Source organism: Symphodus melops (assembly GCF_947650265.1).
Source record: "Symphodus melops genome assembly, chromosome: 11".
Lineage (NCBI taxonomy): Eukaryota > Metazoa > Chordata > Actinopteri > Labriformes > Labridae > Symphodus > Symphodus melops.
In genome coordinates this window covers 109,750-126,711 of record NC_136701.1, presented here as the reverse complement: position 1 = coordinate 126,711, position 16,962 = coordinate 109,750, and the positions used below count along the sequence as shown (strand labels likewise).

At 45.0% G+C, this 16,962-nt stretch overlaps 2 protein-coding genes and 1 long non-coding RNA gene across 7 annotated transcripts in view; 1 reads left to right on the top strand and 2 right to left on the bottom strand.

The window, feature by feature from the left end:
* LOC306832121 (uncharacterized protein) overlaps positions 1-7,667 on the bottom strand; it is a 250,674-nt gene extending 243,007 nt beyond the window's left edge. The window contains exons 1-5 of one of the 3 annotated variants that reach the window (XM_079356558.1): positions 7,384-7,667; positions 6,575-6,774; positions 4,680-5,047; positions 4,376-4,471; positions 4,016-4,190 (exon numbers count right to left, since the gene is read on the bottom strand). In XM_079356558.1, the coding sequence (XP_079212684.1) occupies positions 4,016-4,190; positions 4,376-4,471; positions 4,680-5,039 (631 nt within the window). In that variant the 5' untranslated portion in view covers positions 5,040-5,047; positions 6,575-6,774; positions 7,384-7,667. Of the gene's footprint in view, positions 1-4,015; positions 4,191-4,375; positions 4,472-4,679; positions 5,048-6,574; positions 7,250-7,383 lie in introns of those variants that run through there. The other 2 variants (XR_013780183.1, XM_079356559.1) reach the window with 2 other exon arrangements.
* A 594-nt stretch (positions 7,668-8,261) lies between these two features.
* LOC306831868 lies at positions 8,262-9,736 on the bottom strand. Its single transcript, XR_013780137.1, has 2 exons — positions 8,921-9,736; positions 8,262-8,496 (listed from the first exon to the last, which is right to left on the bottom strand). It is a non-coding gene; the product is annotated as an uncharacterized lncRNA (long non-coding RNA).
* mat2b (methionine adenosyltransferase 2 non-catalytic beta subunit methionine) lies at positions 8,389-15,192 on the top strand. 3 transcript variants are annotated; one of them, XM_079356111.1, is made up of 8 exons: positions 8,423-8,507; positions 8,840-8,908; positions 9,902-10,096; positions 12,959-13,073; positions 13,150-13,302; positions 13,384-13,574; positions 13,818-13,931; positions 14,447-15,192. In XM_079356111.1, exons 1-8 carry the CDS (start codon positions 8,478-8,480, stop codon positions 14,621-14,623), a joined length of 1,044 nt encoding a protein of 347 aa, XP_079212237.1. In that variant the 5' UTR covers positions 8,423-8,477; the 3' UTR covers positions 14,624-15,192. The 3 variants fall into 3 exon arrangements, with proteins under 3 accessions (XP_079212239.1, XP_079212237.1, XP_079212238.1); XM_079356112.1 differs by having other exon boundaries at positions 8,427-8,507; positions 8,820-8,908; XM_079356113.1 differs by lacking the exon at positions 8,840-8,908 and having other exon boundaries at positions 8,389-8,507.
* Positions 15,193-16,962: the final 1,770 nt, after the last annotated feature.

Genomic DNA, 16,962 nt, shown 5'->3' with positions numbered 1-16,962 from the left:
ATCGAGCTGCTGGCGGTGGGTCTCCGTCCTTACTACATGCCCAGGGAGTTCTCTCACGCGATCGTGGTTGCTGTTTACGTTCCACCCCGTGCGCACGCCGAGACTGCGTGTGACGTCATCCACTCGAACATCTCGGGATTACAAACACTGCACCCTGATGCTTTCATCGCCATCTCAGGGGACTTTAACCATGTTACATTGAACTCCACACTACCGGACTTTCACCAGTTTGTAAGCTGTCCCACCAGGAAGAACAGGACAATAGACCTCCTGTATGCAAACGTGAAGGACGCCTACACTGCCACCCCGTTACCACCTCTGGGTAAGTCCGACCACAACCTGGTCCTACTAAAGCCACAGTACAAAACTATGATCCAGAGACAACCGATAACTACTCGCACCTTCAGAAAGTGGTCTCCTGAGGCAGAGGACACTCTCAGAGACTGTTTTGAGACCACTGACTGGAGTGCCCTGCAAGAGACCCATGGTGATGACATTGAGGGGGTCACACACTGCACAACTGACTACATGAACTTCTGTATGGACGTTGTGGTTCCCACTAAAACTGTGCGCTGCTTCCCAAATAACAAGCCCTGGATCACCAGTGATGTCAAGGAGATCCTTAACAGGAAGAAAAGGGCATTCAAGGAGGGAGACCAGGCAGAGCTGAAGCGTGTGCAGGGGGAACTCAAGGTCAGACTCCGAGAGGCAAAGGAGGAGTACAGAAGGAAAGTAGAACAGAAGCTGCAGCAGAACAACATGAGGGAGGTCTGGGAGGGCATGAAAACCATCACAGGCTGCAAGAAGAAAAATAACAACGCAGAAGACGGGGACCCTGAGAGAGCAAACCAGCTCAACTTGTTTTTTAACAGGTTCGACAGCCCCGTCGCTGCAGCCAGTGCCTGTCCCCCCAGCACCCCCAGCACCCCTCTACACACCCCCTCCCCCCCTCACTCCCCCCAACACCTCCACCAGGACAGACACAACCTCCAGTGACAATCCATCCCCCCTCCCCCCACCATCACCAGAGACCAGGTGAGCAAGGAGCTGAAGAGACTCCGTCCCAGGAAGGCAGCAGGCCCGGACAAGGTGTGTCCCAGGATGCTAAAGGCCTACTCTGCTGAGCTGGGGGAGCCACTTCAGCACGTCTTCAACATGAGCCTGCGGCTCGGGAAGGTTCCTGTGCTCTGGAAGACCTCGTGCCTCACCCCTGTCCCCAAGAAGAAAAACCCCAGTGAGCCAGGCGACTTCAGACCAATCGCTCTGACATCCCACGTTATGAAGACCTTCGAACGGCTGCTGATCCAACACCTCAGACCCCAGGTCCAACACGCACAGGATCCCCTGCAGTTTGCATACCAGGCAAAGGTGGGCGTGGACGATGCCATCCTCTATCTTCTACACAGGGCTTACTCTCATCTGGACAAAGGGAGCAGCGTGATGAGAATCATGTTCTTTGATTTCTCAAGCGCTTTCGACACCATCCATCCCCTCCTACTGAGAGACAAGCTGACCGAGATGAGGGTGGACTCGCACCTGGTGAGGTGGATCACGGACTAACTCACAGAGAGACCACAGTACGTCAGACTGAAGGACTGCACATCTGACACTGTGGTCAGCAGCACTGGAGCACAACAGGGGACCGTGCTCTCCCCTGTCCTGTTCACCCTGTACACCTCCGACTTCCAGTATAACTCTGAGCTCTGCCACATGCAGAAATACTCGGACGACACTGCGATAGTTGCTTGTGTCAGGGATGGACAGGAGGAGGAGTACAGGAGCCTGATCGAGGACTTTGTGACGTGGTGCAGTGCCAACCATCTGCAGCTAAACACCTCCAAGACCAAGGAGATGGTGGTGGACTTCCGAAGGAACAAACCACATCTAGAACCTGTTTCCATCGGGGGGGTCGACGTGGAGGTGGTCAGGACCTACGGGTACCTGGGGCTGCAGCTGGATGACAAGCTGGACTGGTCGCCTAACATGGACACTACCTGCAGGAAGGGACAGAGCCGTCTGTACTTCCTGAGAAGGCTGGGGTCCTTCAACATCTGCAAAAAGCTGCTGCAGATGTTCTACCAGTCTGTGGTGTCCAGCGTCCTCTTCTACGCAGTGGTGTGCTGGGGAGGAAGCTACAAGAAGAGGGACGCAGCACGCCTGGACAGACTGGTGAGGAGGGCCAGCTCTGTGGTGGGCACAGAGCTGGACTCACTGGTGACAGTGGTAGAGAGGAGGTCTCTGGACAAAATGCTCTCCATCATGGACAACACACACCACCCTCTGCACAGCACCTTCACCGGTCAGAGGAGCATGTTCAGCGAAAGACTGCTCTCACAGTCGTGCTCCACGGACAGACTCAAGAACTCTTTTGTCCCCCTATAGGCCATAAGACTGTACAACACTTCACTGTCACAGCAAGGAAGAAGCACACGGTGAACCCTGGACTCTTTTTTTCACTTTTTCTCACTCCTCATCTGCACTGCTGACCTCAGAGTCAGCCCCCAGTTGGACAATGTAATGCATGTTGATAGTCACTTTACTGAGCACTGGTCACTTTAAAGATAATCACTCTAATCATGTCTGGTTTCATCCTACTGTTGTGTTTAGCTACATCTGTAAGGGTTGACATAATCACCCTAATTAGGTCAAGTTTCACTCTATTGTCTTCAACACTTAATGCTAATCTGCTCCCCAATAGTTGGGTACTTTAATGATAATCACCCTAATCACTCCTGGTTTCACCATATTGTCTTGGACACTTAATGCTAATCACTGCTCCTTTAAGTTGGTGAGCCAATTTACATTCCTGCATTGACTGTTTGGGTCTCTTTTAACCAACACATGTTTTTCTCTCCTCACAGGTTATGTACATTATGCTATATAAGTTTTAAGTCTAATGCTAATGCTAACTGCACAGGTTATGTACATTATGCTATATAAGTTTTAAGTCTAATTGCTAATGCTAACTGCACAGGTTTAACATATAATTATATTTACTCTTAGTCACATAGGGGCTGCTATATCTTGTTTGGGGGATTATTGTATACAGAGGGGGGGGGGGGGACAGCGGGTGTGTATTGTAACTAATGTCTTGTGTCCTGCCTGTCTGTATACTGCTACTGGATGCCTTGAATTTCCCTCGGGATCAATAAAGTATCTATCTATCTATCTATCTATCTATCTATCTATCTATCTATCTATCTATCTATCTATCTATCTATCTATCTATCTATCTATCTATCTATCTATCTATCTATCTATCTATCTATGTTTTGGATCCAAACAATACCTAGTTGTTGTCTTATACATCAGCATAGGGAGCATCACTAACCTTTTGTCCCAAATAATTCACTTAATTCTCTTTGATGTTAAACCGAGCTCTTCCATAAGAACACTAGTTGCATTACTATAAGTTCACATTTTAGCAGCAAAGCTATAGTTCACAAAATAGTTTATTCCACACTGTGTAGCAACTACAATTTACTTCAATGCACATAAAGCATCATGTGCACTGAAACAGAAATTAAGTGTAATAAACAGAGAATGAAAGAAAGGGAACCACTGTTCTTCCTGGTATTATTATTTTGAGAAATATTATGTCAATAAAACTTCCACTCTAGTTACTGACCACTGTGAAGTTTTACATCTTCACGACAATGGGGGATCGATAAAGTTGATCTTATCTCTGATTTTATTTTACACACAAACGCACAGAAGTACACAGACTTACACAGAAGTAAGGACTTAAAGCATTTTCTGTAACTTCTACTGCACACCTAACCTGCTCCAGAGCAGGTTACGTTAGAGATAAAAGATTAACCTGTGAAATGCTCCGTCCACTAACCAATCAGATCTTTTGATCGTGAAGCTCCCTGAGCTCGATAAACAATGACCAGCTAGACAAAAACAAGAGAGTGGAAAAAGAGCAGATACACCTGATCAGGTGATGGAGTGGTTTAAGAGTTTTACTCTTTAGATGGTTATTTTCACTAAAACAAACAAACCTGTTTATTACCTTGACTGGCTCCTGCAACGAGGCCCCTGCAGACCCTGTAGCTCTCAGCATGACTGCTGGTTGGGAGAGAGGCGGGCATACTGTGCTGTCGCCGAAACACATCGGGACGCACAGGTGGACACAGCACCTCAGAGTAAGTCCCTCCTACTTCAGATGACATGTCTGTAGGTTTCACCTTAACGTAGAGAGAGGTAAACACACCTACACGTTTATGGACAGACAGGCAGACAGCCTCTACCATCAGTGTGTGAATGTGTAGGTGTGACTTGTGGTGTAAAAGCACTTTGAGTCATCAGCAGTCTAAAAAAAACACTATACAAGTTCAAGTCCACTTAAATTTACAGACAGAAAAATTTGAACCTGAAGTTTTTCGGCGTTTTTTACATCTTTCTTCTTCTTTAGTTGAATCTGTCGTTTGGGTACCATCTTTAGTCCCTCTCCCTTCTGATCTTGAACCTTTACAACCGGTAACAAATTAGAGCACAAAACAAGAACTATGAACGAATAAATGGATTTTATTGGCCAACATAACAAAGTTTTTTAATTGACTCAAAAGATTCTAACTGTTTCATCACCATAAAAAAACAGATGAAATTGTTTTCAAAAGTATATTGTTAAACTGATCAGTTAGTTATTTTACTTGTCTTTAACCAGTGAAACTCACCAGTGTTTCCATTGTAACGTCGATGCACTCGAAGCCACTCTCTGGGTCTGATTCATCGTCATCTGATCGGAGGATGACAGAGGGAGTGAAGTGAAGTGAGAGATCCTCTTCGGACCAGTCGCTGACACTTCTCTCTTCTTCTTCTTCTTCATCCTCCTCTTTGTCGAAGCCACAGCTGGGGGAGACATCCAAGTAATTTGTCTCAGAATCACCAGCACAGGTGAAGCTGGAGCTCTTCTCAGCAGGAACAAGTGAACATGGCAGAGGTTTATTTGACACAAAGTCATGATGTGGCAGAGCATCCACATCAGGGCAGCGATGAGCACTGAGAAAGATCACATTCTCTTCTCTTCGTTCCATGATTCCCTCTAATGCAACATGACAAAACACACACACACACACACACACACACAGACTGTTCAGTTAAAGGGTGTAACCTCAGAAGTATTACAAATACAAAGGGTTAGGTCAGGTTAAGGCACTTAGGGTTAAGGGGCAACTCAAAGTTGAGTTCTGGGCCTAATAGTGTTCACTTTCTATATTTATTGCTTTATCTTTATGATGCTATTTACGGCTGTGCAGCAATGTCTGCACAAGCTTTCTCACTTCTTCACCATGCATTTGATCAGGTACAAGAGCAGCTGTTTCAGCTGTGATAAAATCAAACTTGTGTTCTTTGTATTGTCAAGAACTGCAAAAAGAGCTCTGTCGAAGAACATTTCCTACAAAAGACAGTAGAGAAATTGGCATCACCCTTTTAAATATTTACTTACAATATAGCTGATGAGATATCTGTTCCACACACTGTGTCATTCACATGGCTTATTGGACTGATGGTAGACTATGCACTCAGTCCCCTGTGAATCACACTTGTATGTTTTTGTCTTGCACGTTGCTCGCCACTTTTTGGAAAATTATTTTTAACATGATTTCACAAATGAGCAGTACCAAGATTGACTCTCACACCTTTATTGCATTGTTTGGAGTTCCCTCCCCAGCTTTAGGCTTGGCCAAATGGAAGAAGAATTTGATAGCCTTTGTCACTTTGTTGGCAAGATTACATATTTTGCTCAGATGGAAATCCCCTGTTCCCCCTACGTTTAAAATTGGATTCACTCTGAGTAAAGTTGTGTGAAGTTGAAGAAAATTAAACGCACTCTAAGAGGGTCTCAAAACAAATTCAATGCTCCATGATTATCCTTATTTTCTTATGTCAGGCCATTACATTTCCCTGTTGTATGCTTATCTATTATGATTATCTCTATACGAGAATGTCTTAACCCTACCAGTGCAGGAGGCGGGATTAAAGACTGATAGACTGCTGTATGTATATATACAGTATATTTATTCTGGCTGACCCGTAATTGATCATCTTTATAAATTATCTGGTTTGTATTTTTTTATTAATATTTGTTTCTTCTTATTTTATCACTACTTTTAGTTTCTCTGTATGTTTGTTGTCTTCATTCTGTTGTTCTCGAGTGATGTTCCGCTCCATCAAAATACTCAAGTGCAATTATTTTTACGCTTATGCTTACGGAAAATCTCAATTGAAAAAGTAATAATAATATTGACTTCAGTATGTTGAAAAACATCTGAAGCTTTAATTTTGATTTTATACCACAAATATGTTTTTCGTTATGGTCAGATCTTCCTATGTTGGGTCAGAGGTCATGTATTATACAAGTTGGACCATTGATTATACACAGCATGTTTACATGAATATATATATATATATATATATATATATATATATATATATATATATATATATATATCTGCAGACAGTCTCACTGGGATCAATAAAGGTTCAATATAAAATACAACATGAAAGTCTTTAAAAAGTTATTCATGCAATGTAACACGTGATCACATGATTTTAGAATAGGTCTCACCTATAACAGTTCTGATCAGCACCCCAAGCAGGACCAGGATGAGGAGAGAATACAAACTGATTTTAATCCTCAGAGTTCTTATAGAGATCCTGGTCCGGATTGAGGCTGGATTCTATCTGCTCCTGCTTCCTGGTAGATGAGGTTTTAGTCTGATTGCAGGTCCACTCTGGTTATAGGTTCTGTGATCCAGCTAAGAGGAACTTTAAAGGAATCAGAGTTTGTAAAGTTTACCGGTATTCAGTTTGGATCCCAGAACGTTCTCGGGGGATCGACACCAAATGTACTGCATGAGTGTGTGTGTGTGTGTGTGTGTGTGTGTGTGTGTGTGTGTGGGGGGGGGGGGGGTGTTGGTAACAGACTGCAGGCTCAGATAGAGAGTGAAAGGTTGAGAGACATAGAGGGAGAGAGAGAGAGAGAGGTATCAGGCCGCAGCTTTCTATTTTAGTAGGTGATTGACAGACAAGGCTGCAGCATGTGTGTGTACATTCAGCTGTCACAGTGTAATCTGTTTAACAAGCTGTTACTATGGTAACAACTACCATGGCAACAACTGACCCTCAACTACTACCATGGTAACAACTACCATGGTTACAACTGACCCTCTACTGAGACTGCATCGGACCCTGTCAGAATAAAAATGTGATTTATAGGACATGCTTTTCACTGCTACTCCTGATTAATAATCCAGGATTTCTAGGATCTAAATCCTGAACCGGTGGTCTGGAATACAAAGCAGGATTTGAGGTTAGAGAGAACACTCCAGGGTTAACTCTGGGTTTTCAGTTCTATGAGGGTTGTTCACTTCTTACCTGGGTATATTACCACGGTGACTTACGCTGCACACATAACCTGATCCGGAGCAGGTTATGTTGGAGATCAACCTGTGAAAAGCTCCGCCCACTGACCAATCACATCTCTTGTTGGTGGAGCTTCTGCAGCTGATTGAGAGGGGGAGGGGCAGTTCATGTGTCCAGCATGATTTACATTATGCTATTGTCTGTTAAATTAATGATCAGTTTTTACCGATATCCTTCAAGAGACCGAAAAAGATGTACAATTACAAATATCTTCTTGTGGCTTTTAATGATATCATCATATTTACATTTAATGTCTCCATACTGCTCTTGAATTTCCCTCGGGATCAATAAAGTATCTATCCGTCTATCTGTTTGTGATGGTCAGAGCTGCAGCTGAACTCCCCAGAGCATCACATTCAGTTCAGAGAGGAAACACGAGTTCTTGTGCTCAGGTCCAAGGTGAACTAACGATGAAACAAATATAACTTCACACGTCGATACTCTCTGATGTTTTTTTTATTATCTTATTGTCATGGTGTAGATGTCTTGTGGTTGCCCAACGGGGATAAATAGAGTTTCAAAAAAAGAAAAAGAAAAAAAAAGAGTCCTGCAGGCTTTTTGCGGTCTCCAGAGTCACTTTTTCCAGGCGTGAAGAAAATATAACGTTATAAACATTTTAAAGATATGTGCTTTCAGGGTCTCTGTAGTCCAGACTTCTCTAAGAAGAAATATGTCCAGGATTGAAGCTGGTGGTAAATCATCGCCATTGAACATGCCACTAAACACGCAGCAGAAAAATCTAAATATAAGAACTCTGGAAGAGATAAAGGTAATTAGGACCGCAACGGTCATACAACGCGTTAAAAAATCATCAAAATAAGACGTAAAGATGAACAAACTGTTTCCAATTTAGTTTCATGAGAAAAGTCAGAAATGTATTAACACTCCAGCACAGCAGGGGGCACTGTGCGCCTTTAAACAGGGAGGACAGTCAGCCATAAAAACACAGAAGAAGAAGTGACGGCTGGTTCGGTTGTGTTCTACTGGAGCATCTTCACTGGTTTTACTGGTCTGGTCAATTCTGGTCTGTTCTAGTCCTGGATCAGATGCCTGGGTTTCAGCGTCCTGGTTCGGAGGTAAATTCAATCTTAGTTTGTTTTGTTCCATGTCACCGGTGTTATGGTGAAAGATGTGTCCGTGTTTGTTGAGGTTATTGAGCGAGTTTCCGGTTACAAACGAAACTTTGTAATAAAACTAAAACCTGCGTCTTTATTACTATCATGTATTGTTTTCTTTTAAGCACTATTATCATGTGTACTAAGCAGTTAGCTTCACTGCGACACCTGCTTTCCGGCAAACATCTGATGACGTAAACGCGAAGGCGGAAGAGATAAAGCAAACTGCGCAGCATTCATCAGAGTCTGTAATTTATCAATAACCAATATCAGAAGTCTCGCTGTGACGTCAGAGGGAGATGAACCGCACGGGCGCAGAACTACGGATCAATTTCAGCCCGGGCTGCGTGCAGCTGGTTCAGGTAAACACTCACCTGTGTAGAGCTAACTTTGCTAACGGTTAACAGGCTAACTGGAGCTGTGACGTCATCAGTTTGATAATTACTGATAAAAGTTTAAGTTTACATCTGATGGCTGAGGGTTCGATCCCCAGCTGCTGTCTGATGTGTCCTTGGGCAAGGCATTAAAGGGATACTTAAACCATTAGCATGAAGCAATCACTCTAAAACCTATCACAGAGCAGTGGGCGGGGCCTCACTGCTTTGTCTCATTAGAAACCTGGTACAGACCTATCACAGATCGGTGGGTGGGGCCTAACTGCCAGAATCTAAAAGCAATGTCCACCATCTTGCAAGGAAGCTATGCTAACGTCAAACTGAAAAGGATGACAGGGATTTTTAAGGTCGTTTTTTGAAATCGGATGTTCGTTGGTCTCTCTGCAAGCAGCAATTTAGGGTAACCAGCAGTTGATTCCAATGGAAGAACAGGAGGCGGCTGCTGCTCGTCAGTGGCGGTGAGAACAAGGAGTCGGGGCAGACTGGAGCCATCAAGAAGGCTCTAAGTTCAAAATATATTTTTATGACATACCGTTGTCAATACAGACTCATGTTTCCACAGGTGAAGGATCCCTTTAACCAGGGTGCGAAATACCCGGTGGCATTCTAATGTGTTAGTCAGATACATACACAACAATACTTTCATTTGAATACTTCTATAAACAAATGGACTGGAGAGCTGTCATGTTTCGTGTTGGGATAATTTCAATGACAGACACGCTCAGACTGAGCGCTGTGAAGAGTTAATGTCCAAGGATTTGGACGACCGTGGTGAACACACGGCGTGGTTCTCTCTCTCTCCACTGCAGAGTTTATAGTCAATTGCAAGTGATTAATTTTTTTCCCCAGAGGGGGGTACTGTTCTGTACTAATAAGGGGTACTGTTCTCTTCTGATAAGGGGTTCTGATAGTGGTACTGTTCTGTACTGATATTGCACTCTTTTTTTTTTTTTAATCCAGGAAGAGGACTTTGTCCCAGCTCAGAAAGTCCTGGTAACCGGGGCAACAGGACTTCTGGGTCGAGCTGTCTGCAGGGAGTTTCAGAACAGTGGCTGGTTGGTTATTGGAACCGGATTCAGGAGGGCCAGGCCCCACCTCCTCCGCTGTGACCTCACAGATGAAGATGCCATCAGAGGACTACTGCAAGAGTCCACGGTACTGTTTGCTGATCCTTTTTTTACTGTAAACACAAAGAAGTGTCTGACAGACACAGAACTGCCAGACTGGAATTACAGGCATTTTGCCTGGAAAACAACGTATTTTTATTTTTCAACTTTCACTTCACTGATTGTGCTGATCCTCGGGGCCGACCTTGCAGTATTCATCCCAACAAAGTTTGAAGTGCTAACCCTTGATCAAAGTAATTCGGGAGGATGCTGGACAAATTATTGATCAGCTCAATAGTTAGATGGAGTCATAGTCCAAGCTATGTTAAGAAACCTGAGACAAATGAGTACAAATGTATCACCTAAATGATACCCATAGTTATATCATTATGCTGCTTTCAAATCCTCGTTTTAGTACTGAACGATACCAGGCACATATGTGGGAGTATTGGTATTATTAAGGATAAGGATAATCTTCATTGATCCCCCAATGGGGAAGGTTGGGTGTCACAACAACTCCAAAAAACAGTAAAACAGGGAATATAAACGGCATCAAAAACAAGCAAACAAAAAACAGCTATGAGCCAGTTTACATGAATTAAATAAGGGGGATAAAAATACAAAGACTTAAATAATACAAGGTATAAACACTATGTACACTATCGCTCATGGAAAGACAGATCAGGTATTAAAACACACAGTGTGTAACATCAATGATAAAGATGATTATAACACAGTCATGTGGTGATGCTGTTAAACAGTCTGACTGCAGATGGGATGAATGACCTGCGGTAGCGCCCAGGCTTGCAGGGTGGGGGTCTCAGTCTGCTGCTGAAGGAGCTGCTCAGAGACCCCACAGTGTCATGTGGGGGGGGGAGGATTTTCCATGATGGATGTCAGCTTCACTAGCATCCTCCTCTACAGAGTCCAGAGGACAGTCCGGGACCGAACCGGCCCTCCTGACCAGTCTGTTCAGTCTCTTCCTGTCTCTCTCTGTGCTCCCACCTCCCCAGCAGACCGCTGCATAGAACAGTGCAGACGCCACCACAGAGTCATAAAACGTCTGTAACAGAGTCCTGCACAGTCCAAAGGACCTCAGTCGACTTTGGCCCCTCTTGTACAGGGCGTTGGTGTTGTGTGACCAGTCCAGTTTATTGTTGAGGTGAACACCCAGGTACTTGTATGACTCCACAGTCTCAGTGTCCAGACCCTGGATGTTCACCGGTACAGTCTGACTTCCTGCTGAAGTCTATCACCATCTCCTCAGTCCTGCTGGCGTTGAGCTGTAGGTGGTTGAGCTCGCTCCAATCGACAAAGTCCATGATGACCTGCCTGTACTCCTGCTCGCTCCCCTTAGGCACGCACCCCACGATGGCGGTGTCATCGGAGAACTTTTGCTATTGCTTCCACATGTAATATATAATCGGATCAATAATTACCAGGGCTATTTGGGGGCTATTTGCGTATGGTCGCCCTGTGCTCGGGTAAAGGTTGAACTGTTTGCTGCAGGTGTTCGATGCTCTTTGGGCGGCGACACACATGATGTCTCATATCAAGGTTCTGTTTATACAACGAGCTGCTGAAGCACAGAGCACAAGAGAATCCACCGCCATTGTTGTTTATGTTTGTTCTGGACTACTGAGCATGTCCACATGTATGGGGGGGAGGTGTGGTGAGGTCATCGCAGCCAGAGAGGTCGCTCCGTTTCCTTCACATGGCTGCGATACGCCCCCCCCCCCCCCCGTATCAGTTTCACTCCACCCTGGAGGTCGAATTCAAAAGCTTGCGTTTTCACCCCGTGAAACACCGACGCCGTGTGAACGAAAGGCCAATCAGATACTCAACTGTTTCGTTTTACTGTCACAGCGTCTCCGTGGAAACGGGGCCTCAGTTTGAGGGTTCTTGCATCAATGAGCTTGGTCTGTGTGTGAAAGAGTCGTTTACAGAGCCAATCTCTTTTTCCACAAGCTGCTCAAACATTTCATGGACACGCTTTGCCCAACATGCTCCAATCCTCAATAGTTTGCTGGCCAGGCTTTCTGCAGTGTGCCACTCATCACTTGTGCGTGTCTGTCGCACTGCAGACCCAAAATCCCAGTTCTGAATAAAATGTCATGATATGGTGATATACGACTCAGTGGTGAGAGCTGTCCACGAGTCTGTAGTAACCTAGAGCAGCAGAACTAGTAGCCTCAGTTCTGCTGCTCTTTCCTCATTAATCTGTCCCATAGCTGTTGTACTCCGGCTCAACCTAACCTTTGCTTTAAGCACATGTGGTTAAGCATCAAACAAGTATGGTATACACGTTTATAACCACATACCTTGCACTGCACATTAATATCTTTTTTGTCAAAGTACTTCCATACAGGACTTTTTTTGACTAACATATTGCAGGTGTAGCAGACACTTCTGTGTTTGTTCTTGTGTGATGTGTTTCCTAGAGAGTTGCTGTAAATCTGGCTTGGTGCGTTCTTACCCGAGAAGTCGTACATTTGTAAACCGTTAATCATTTTCCTATATTATATATTATTATATTCAGTTTGGCCAAAACAGAAAGCAGGCCAACGCATGTAACACTGTATGAGTTCAAGTTTTGTAGCCAAACGCATCACTTTGTGGGATAAAACTTTTGAGACCAGGTGTGCGAGTAACAAAATCTTACTCAAATAATGGGGTCAACAGCAAATACTTAAATACTCCTACCCATGCTTACTCAGATCTGTTAATAAATATACTACACGTTTAAAAAGTTAGCGTCATTGACTTCATCTGCATTGAACTTAATTACTTATTATAACTTGTTTGATCCAGTGAGTCTTTTACCTTCATCTGTAGGGGCGTGGTCAACCAATTGTATTGAATTTTGTTTGAAAGAATATGAAACCAACTCCATTTAAAATATGTATTTCAGCCTGATGTGATTGTACACTGTGCAGCGGAGAGACGGCCTGATGTCGTGGAGAGACACACTGAAGCAGCTGTGAACCTCAACGTGCACGCCACGAGCATGCTCTCCAAGGAGGCAGGTGAGACAGCAAACATTAGTATTTGTCAACCTGTCTGGCGTTAGTGTGATGATGATGATAAGGCTTCTGATTCCAGCTGCCTCTGGAGCGTTCTTTATCTACATCAGCAGCGACTATGTGTTTGACGGTAGAAATCCTCCGTATGGCGAAGATGACAGTCCGAATCCTCTGAATGTTTACGGACGCAGTAAACTGGAGGGAGAGAGAGAGACACTTAGACACTGTCCAGGTACCGGTCTGTTTATCTCCTGTCTGTCAGTGTCCCTCCATCCTGTCTCATGTTAAGCTGTCAATCTACAATCTGTGTCAGGTGCGGTGGTGTTGCGGGTACCTGTACTGTATGGGGAGGTGGAGTCAGTGATGGAGAGCGCAGTAACATCACTGTGGACGAAGGTAGAGACGACAGAAAGTTGCACCCTGGATCATTGCCAGCAAAGATTTCCCACAGACACACGAGACGTCGCTACTGTCTGCAGGAAACTGTCAGAGAGAGCAAGACAGGTACCTTCTGCCTGTGTGTTTATAGAAAACAGACAGAATTAAAATTAATATTCTCTTCATGCCTGTCTCTTGTACTTTTAACTGTTCCTGCACCAATACACAAAGACCTTGTATGTGTACTTGGCAATAAAAACACTTCTGATTGTCTCCTTCCACTTTCTGCCTCTCTCTCCGTCTCACTCTCCTCTCCACCTGTCTGTTTCTCCATCTTGTTCTCCTCTCTCCACCTGCCTGTCTCTCTAGGACCCGTCTGTCAGAGGAGTGTTTCATTTCTCGGCCAAGGAGCAGATGACGAAATATGAAATGGCCGTCTCCATGGCTCAGGCATTCAACCTCCCGTCTCACCACCTCATACCTGTAAATAAACCAATTAGTGTGGTCCTCACACTCCCGTCTGTCTCTCTGTGGTCCTCACACTCCCGTCTGTCTCTCTGTGGTCCTCACACTCCCGTCTGTCTCTCTGTGGTCCTCACACACCCGTCTGTCTCTCTGTGGTCCTCACACACCCGTCTGTCTCTCTGTGGTCCTCACACACCCGTCTGTCTCTCTGTGGTCCTCACACACCCGTCTGTCTCTCTGTGGTCCTCACACACCCGTCTGTCTCTCTGTGGTCCTCACACACCCGTCTGTCTCTCTGTGGTCCTCACACACCCGTCTGTCTCTCTGTGGTCCTCACACACCCGTCTGTCTCTCTGTGGTCCTCACACACCCGTCTGTCTCTCTGTGGTCCTCACACACCCGTCTGTCTCTCTGTGGTCCTCACACACCTGTCTGTCTCTCTGTGGTCCTCACACTCCCGTCTGTCTCTCTGTGGTCCTCACACACCCGTCTGTCTCTCTGTGGTCCTCACACACCTGTCTGTCTCTCCATAGCTTACGGAACAGCCAGCGGCAGCGGCGACTCTTCGTCCAATCAACAGTCAGCTGAACTGTTCACGTCTGGAGCTGCTTGATCTTGGCGTCATACCACGACCTTTCACCTCCGCCGTCAAAGATGCACTTTGGCCCTTTACGCCCGACAAACGCTGGAGACAGACTGTCTTCCACTGAGAGACAGACAGGCAGAGCATGCTCCAAAGACAGACAGACAAGTAGAGTCTTCGTCTTCTGTCTTTGGCGGTGTCACATTTCAGACTCCTCCCCTTTTAGAAAAGACGCTATCTGTCCTCTTGGACTACTTGTCCCACAACCCTGAGTCCACTGTTGCAATGCTGTGAGCAGGTGGACAAATCCTTTCACAGTGGTTGTTGACCTGCTGGTTGACCTCTTTGTGGGCGGAGCCTAAGATGAGACTCTTTTTTTTTTCTGATTTAATTCTGATATTTGGACATGGTCATTATTCACAGAGGTGTCTGCAGGTTTAGGATCGTTATTGGTTTGTATTGCAAATGATGCCATCATTTAAACATTTTTAAAGTTTAGGACCTTAATGAGGTCTTCAGGTTTCAAACTTCTGATTCTGTAGAATCTCTGGACCAACTGATTAGGCATCTAGGGTGTCCTGCAGAGGATAACCCTCATTCAATAGTTTCTGGTTTAATATGAAAACATTTAAATGAAACATGTTTGTTCTGTTTAAATTACTGATAACCAATCACATTAAACAGCTTTAAACTGAATCTAAAACTGATTTAATATTGATTTTTGTGTTTTGATGTGGTAATTTAGGGGGGGAGGGTCTCATGATAAATCCAGTTTGTGTAAAGTCGTGGATAATGTTAATCCCAGCACAGGCCTTTATGAATGTAAGAAGCCTGAGTGATGTCACCCATCTGTTCCTGCAGAAGGTGCTGGAGACTCATCAACAACAGCTGTCGTGGTTGTAATGTCTAACTTTCAGTCAACCAAACAACGGTGGCTTTAAATCCTCTTGACAATCATTTTCCTCCCACCTGTCAATTGTCAGCTACATGCATAACTATGGATAATGCGCATCTTAATTTCCAAACAGAGTCGTTGAAAACAAATTACACACCCTACAGTCTGCGTCGATTGAGACGAGCTAATCAGACCAAACGGTTTTTCGTCAAGAATATTTTTGAGTTTTTCATGTAATTCCACACCCTGAAACCCTAGGGGGTTAGGGGTAGAGGACCCGATCCAGTGCACTGGCCATCACAGCTCTCCGGAGAGACTAGGCCCTACTTTTCATTGAGGCCTTGGGGGTGTCGCGTGCCCAGTTCCATGATCCAGAGGCGTTCAGACCTCAGTCTCTGAGCCACGCTCCATCTGGGGTTGGCCTCAAGGACGGAGACTCGGACAGAGTCCCACCCATGGAGGACAAAGTGTCGCACCACCAGTCTCTGAGTCTCCTTTTGTTTTAAAAAATTGCGTCTGTGCTGGGTGAACCTCACCAGGATTGTGTTTCCTGTCTCCCCCACATACTTTGCTCCACAGGTAGCACAGGTGATCAGGTACACACAATTTTGTGCCTGCCATAAAGGAGTTAAAAGGTTTAGGGTTACCCTCTTAGGGTATGGGTCTATTTCAAACCGTCCACTACACACTAGCCCTACCCACTACCCCTCCGTTTGCACGTCCACACAGAGGGCCCACCATGTTGAGTGTGTCCCAAAACACTTAGTGGGGAGTGGTAGTGTTGCCACAAAGTCTGCACCACTCGATGATCACGTGTAACGCCTATTTCGTCCGGTAGTCACGGAAGGAGTGACCTGTACAAAAGTAAGTTCTGTGTTCGTGTTTGTACAAACCAAAGGTTAGGGTTAGGTCTGGGGTTTGGGATCGGGTTAGGGTTAGGGGTTAGGGTTAGGGTTAGGGATAGGGGAAGGGTTAGGGTTAGGGTTAGGGATGGGGGAAGGGTTAGGGTTAGGGATAGGGGAAGGGTTAGGGTTAGGGGAAGGGTTAGGGTTAGGGGTTAGGGTTAGGGTTAGGGTTAGAGGTTAGGGTTAGGGGAAGGGTTAGGGTTAGGGATAGGGGAAGGGTTAGGGTTAGGTCTGGGTAAAAGCGCAGCGTCCTCTGGAGGACGCTACGGGGGGCACGGGCTCTCGGGGGGACCAACGGTTTTAATAAGTAATTAAAACTTTGCAATTAAAACCCTCCTTAAAAACCAAAAGGTTTTCATTAAGACCCTCTTAAGACACTCTAAAATTTGGTTTTAATTAAAAAGGTAACCGGACCCCCGCGCAGGAGAGGTCGGCGGAGCTCTGTAGCTGGCTAAAACCTACCCCGTCCCAGGGCCTCTGATAAAAACACCAAGGAGCTAAATGACTTTCATTGTCCTAGAAATTAAGAAAGAGAAAATTAAAAGCTAAATAAATAAAATCCATAATTTAAAACAGATAAAATAAAGATCCTATTTATAAGTGCCCTGAACTGAATTAAAAGGCCTGGCGAAAGTTAAGTATAAATGTATCTACAAAATAAAAGAA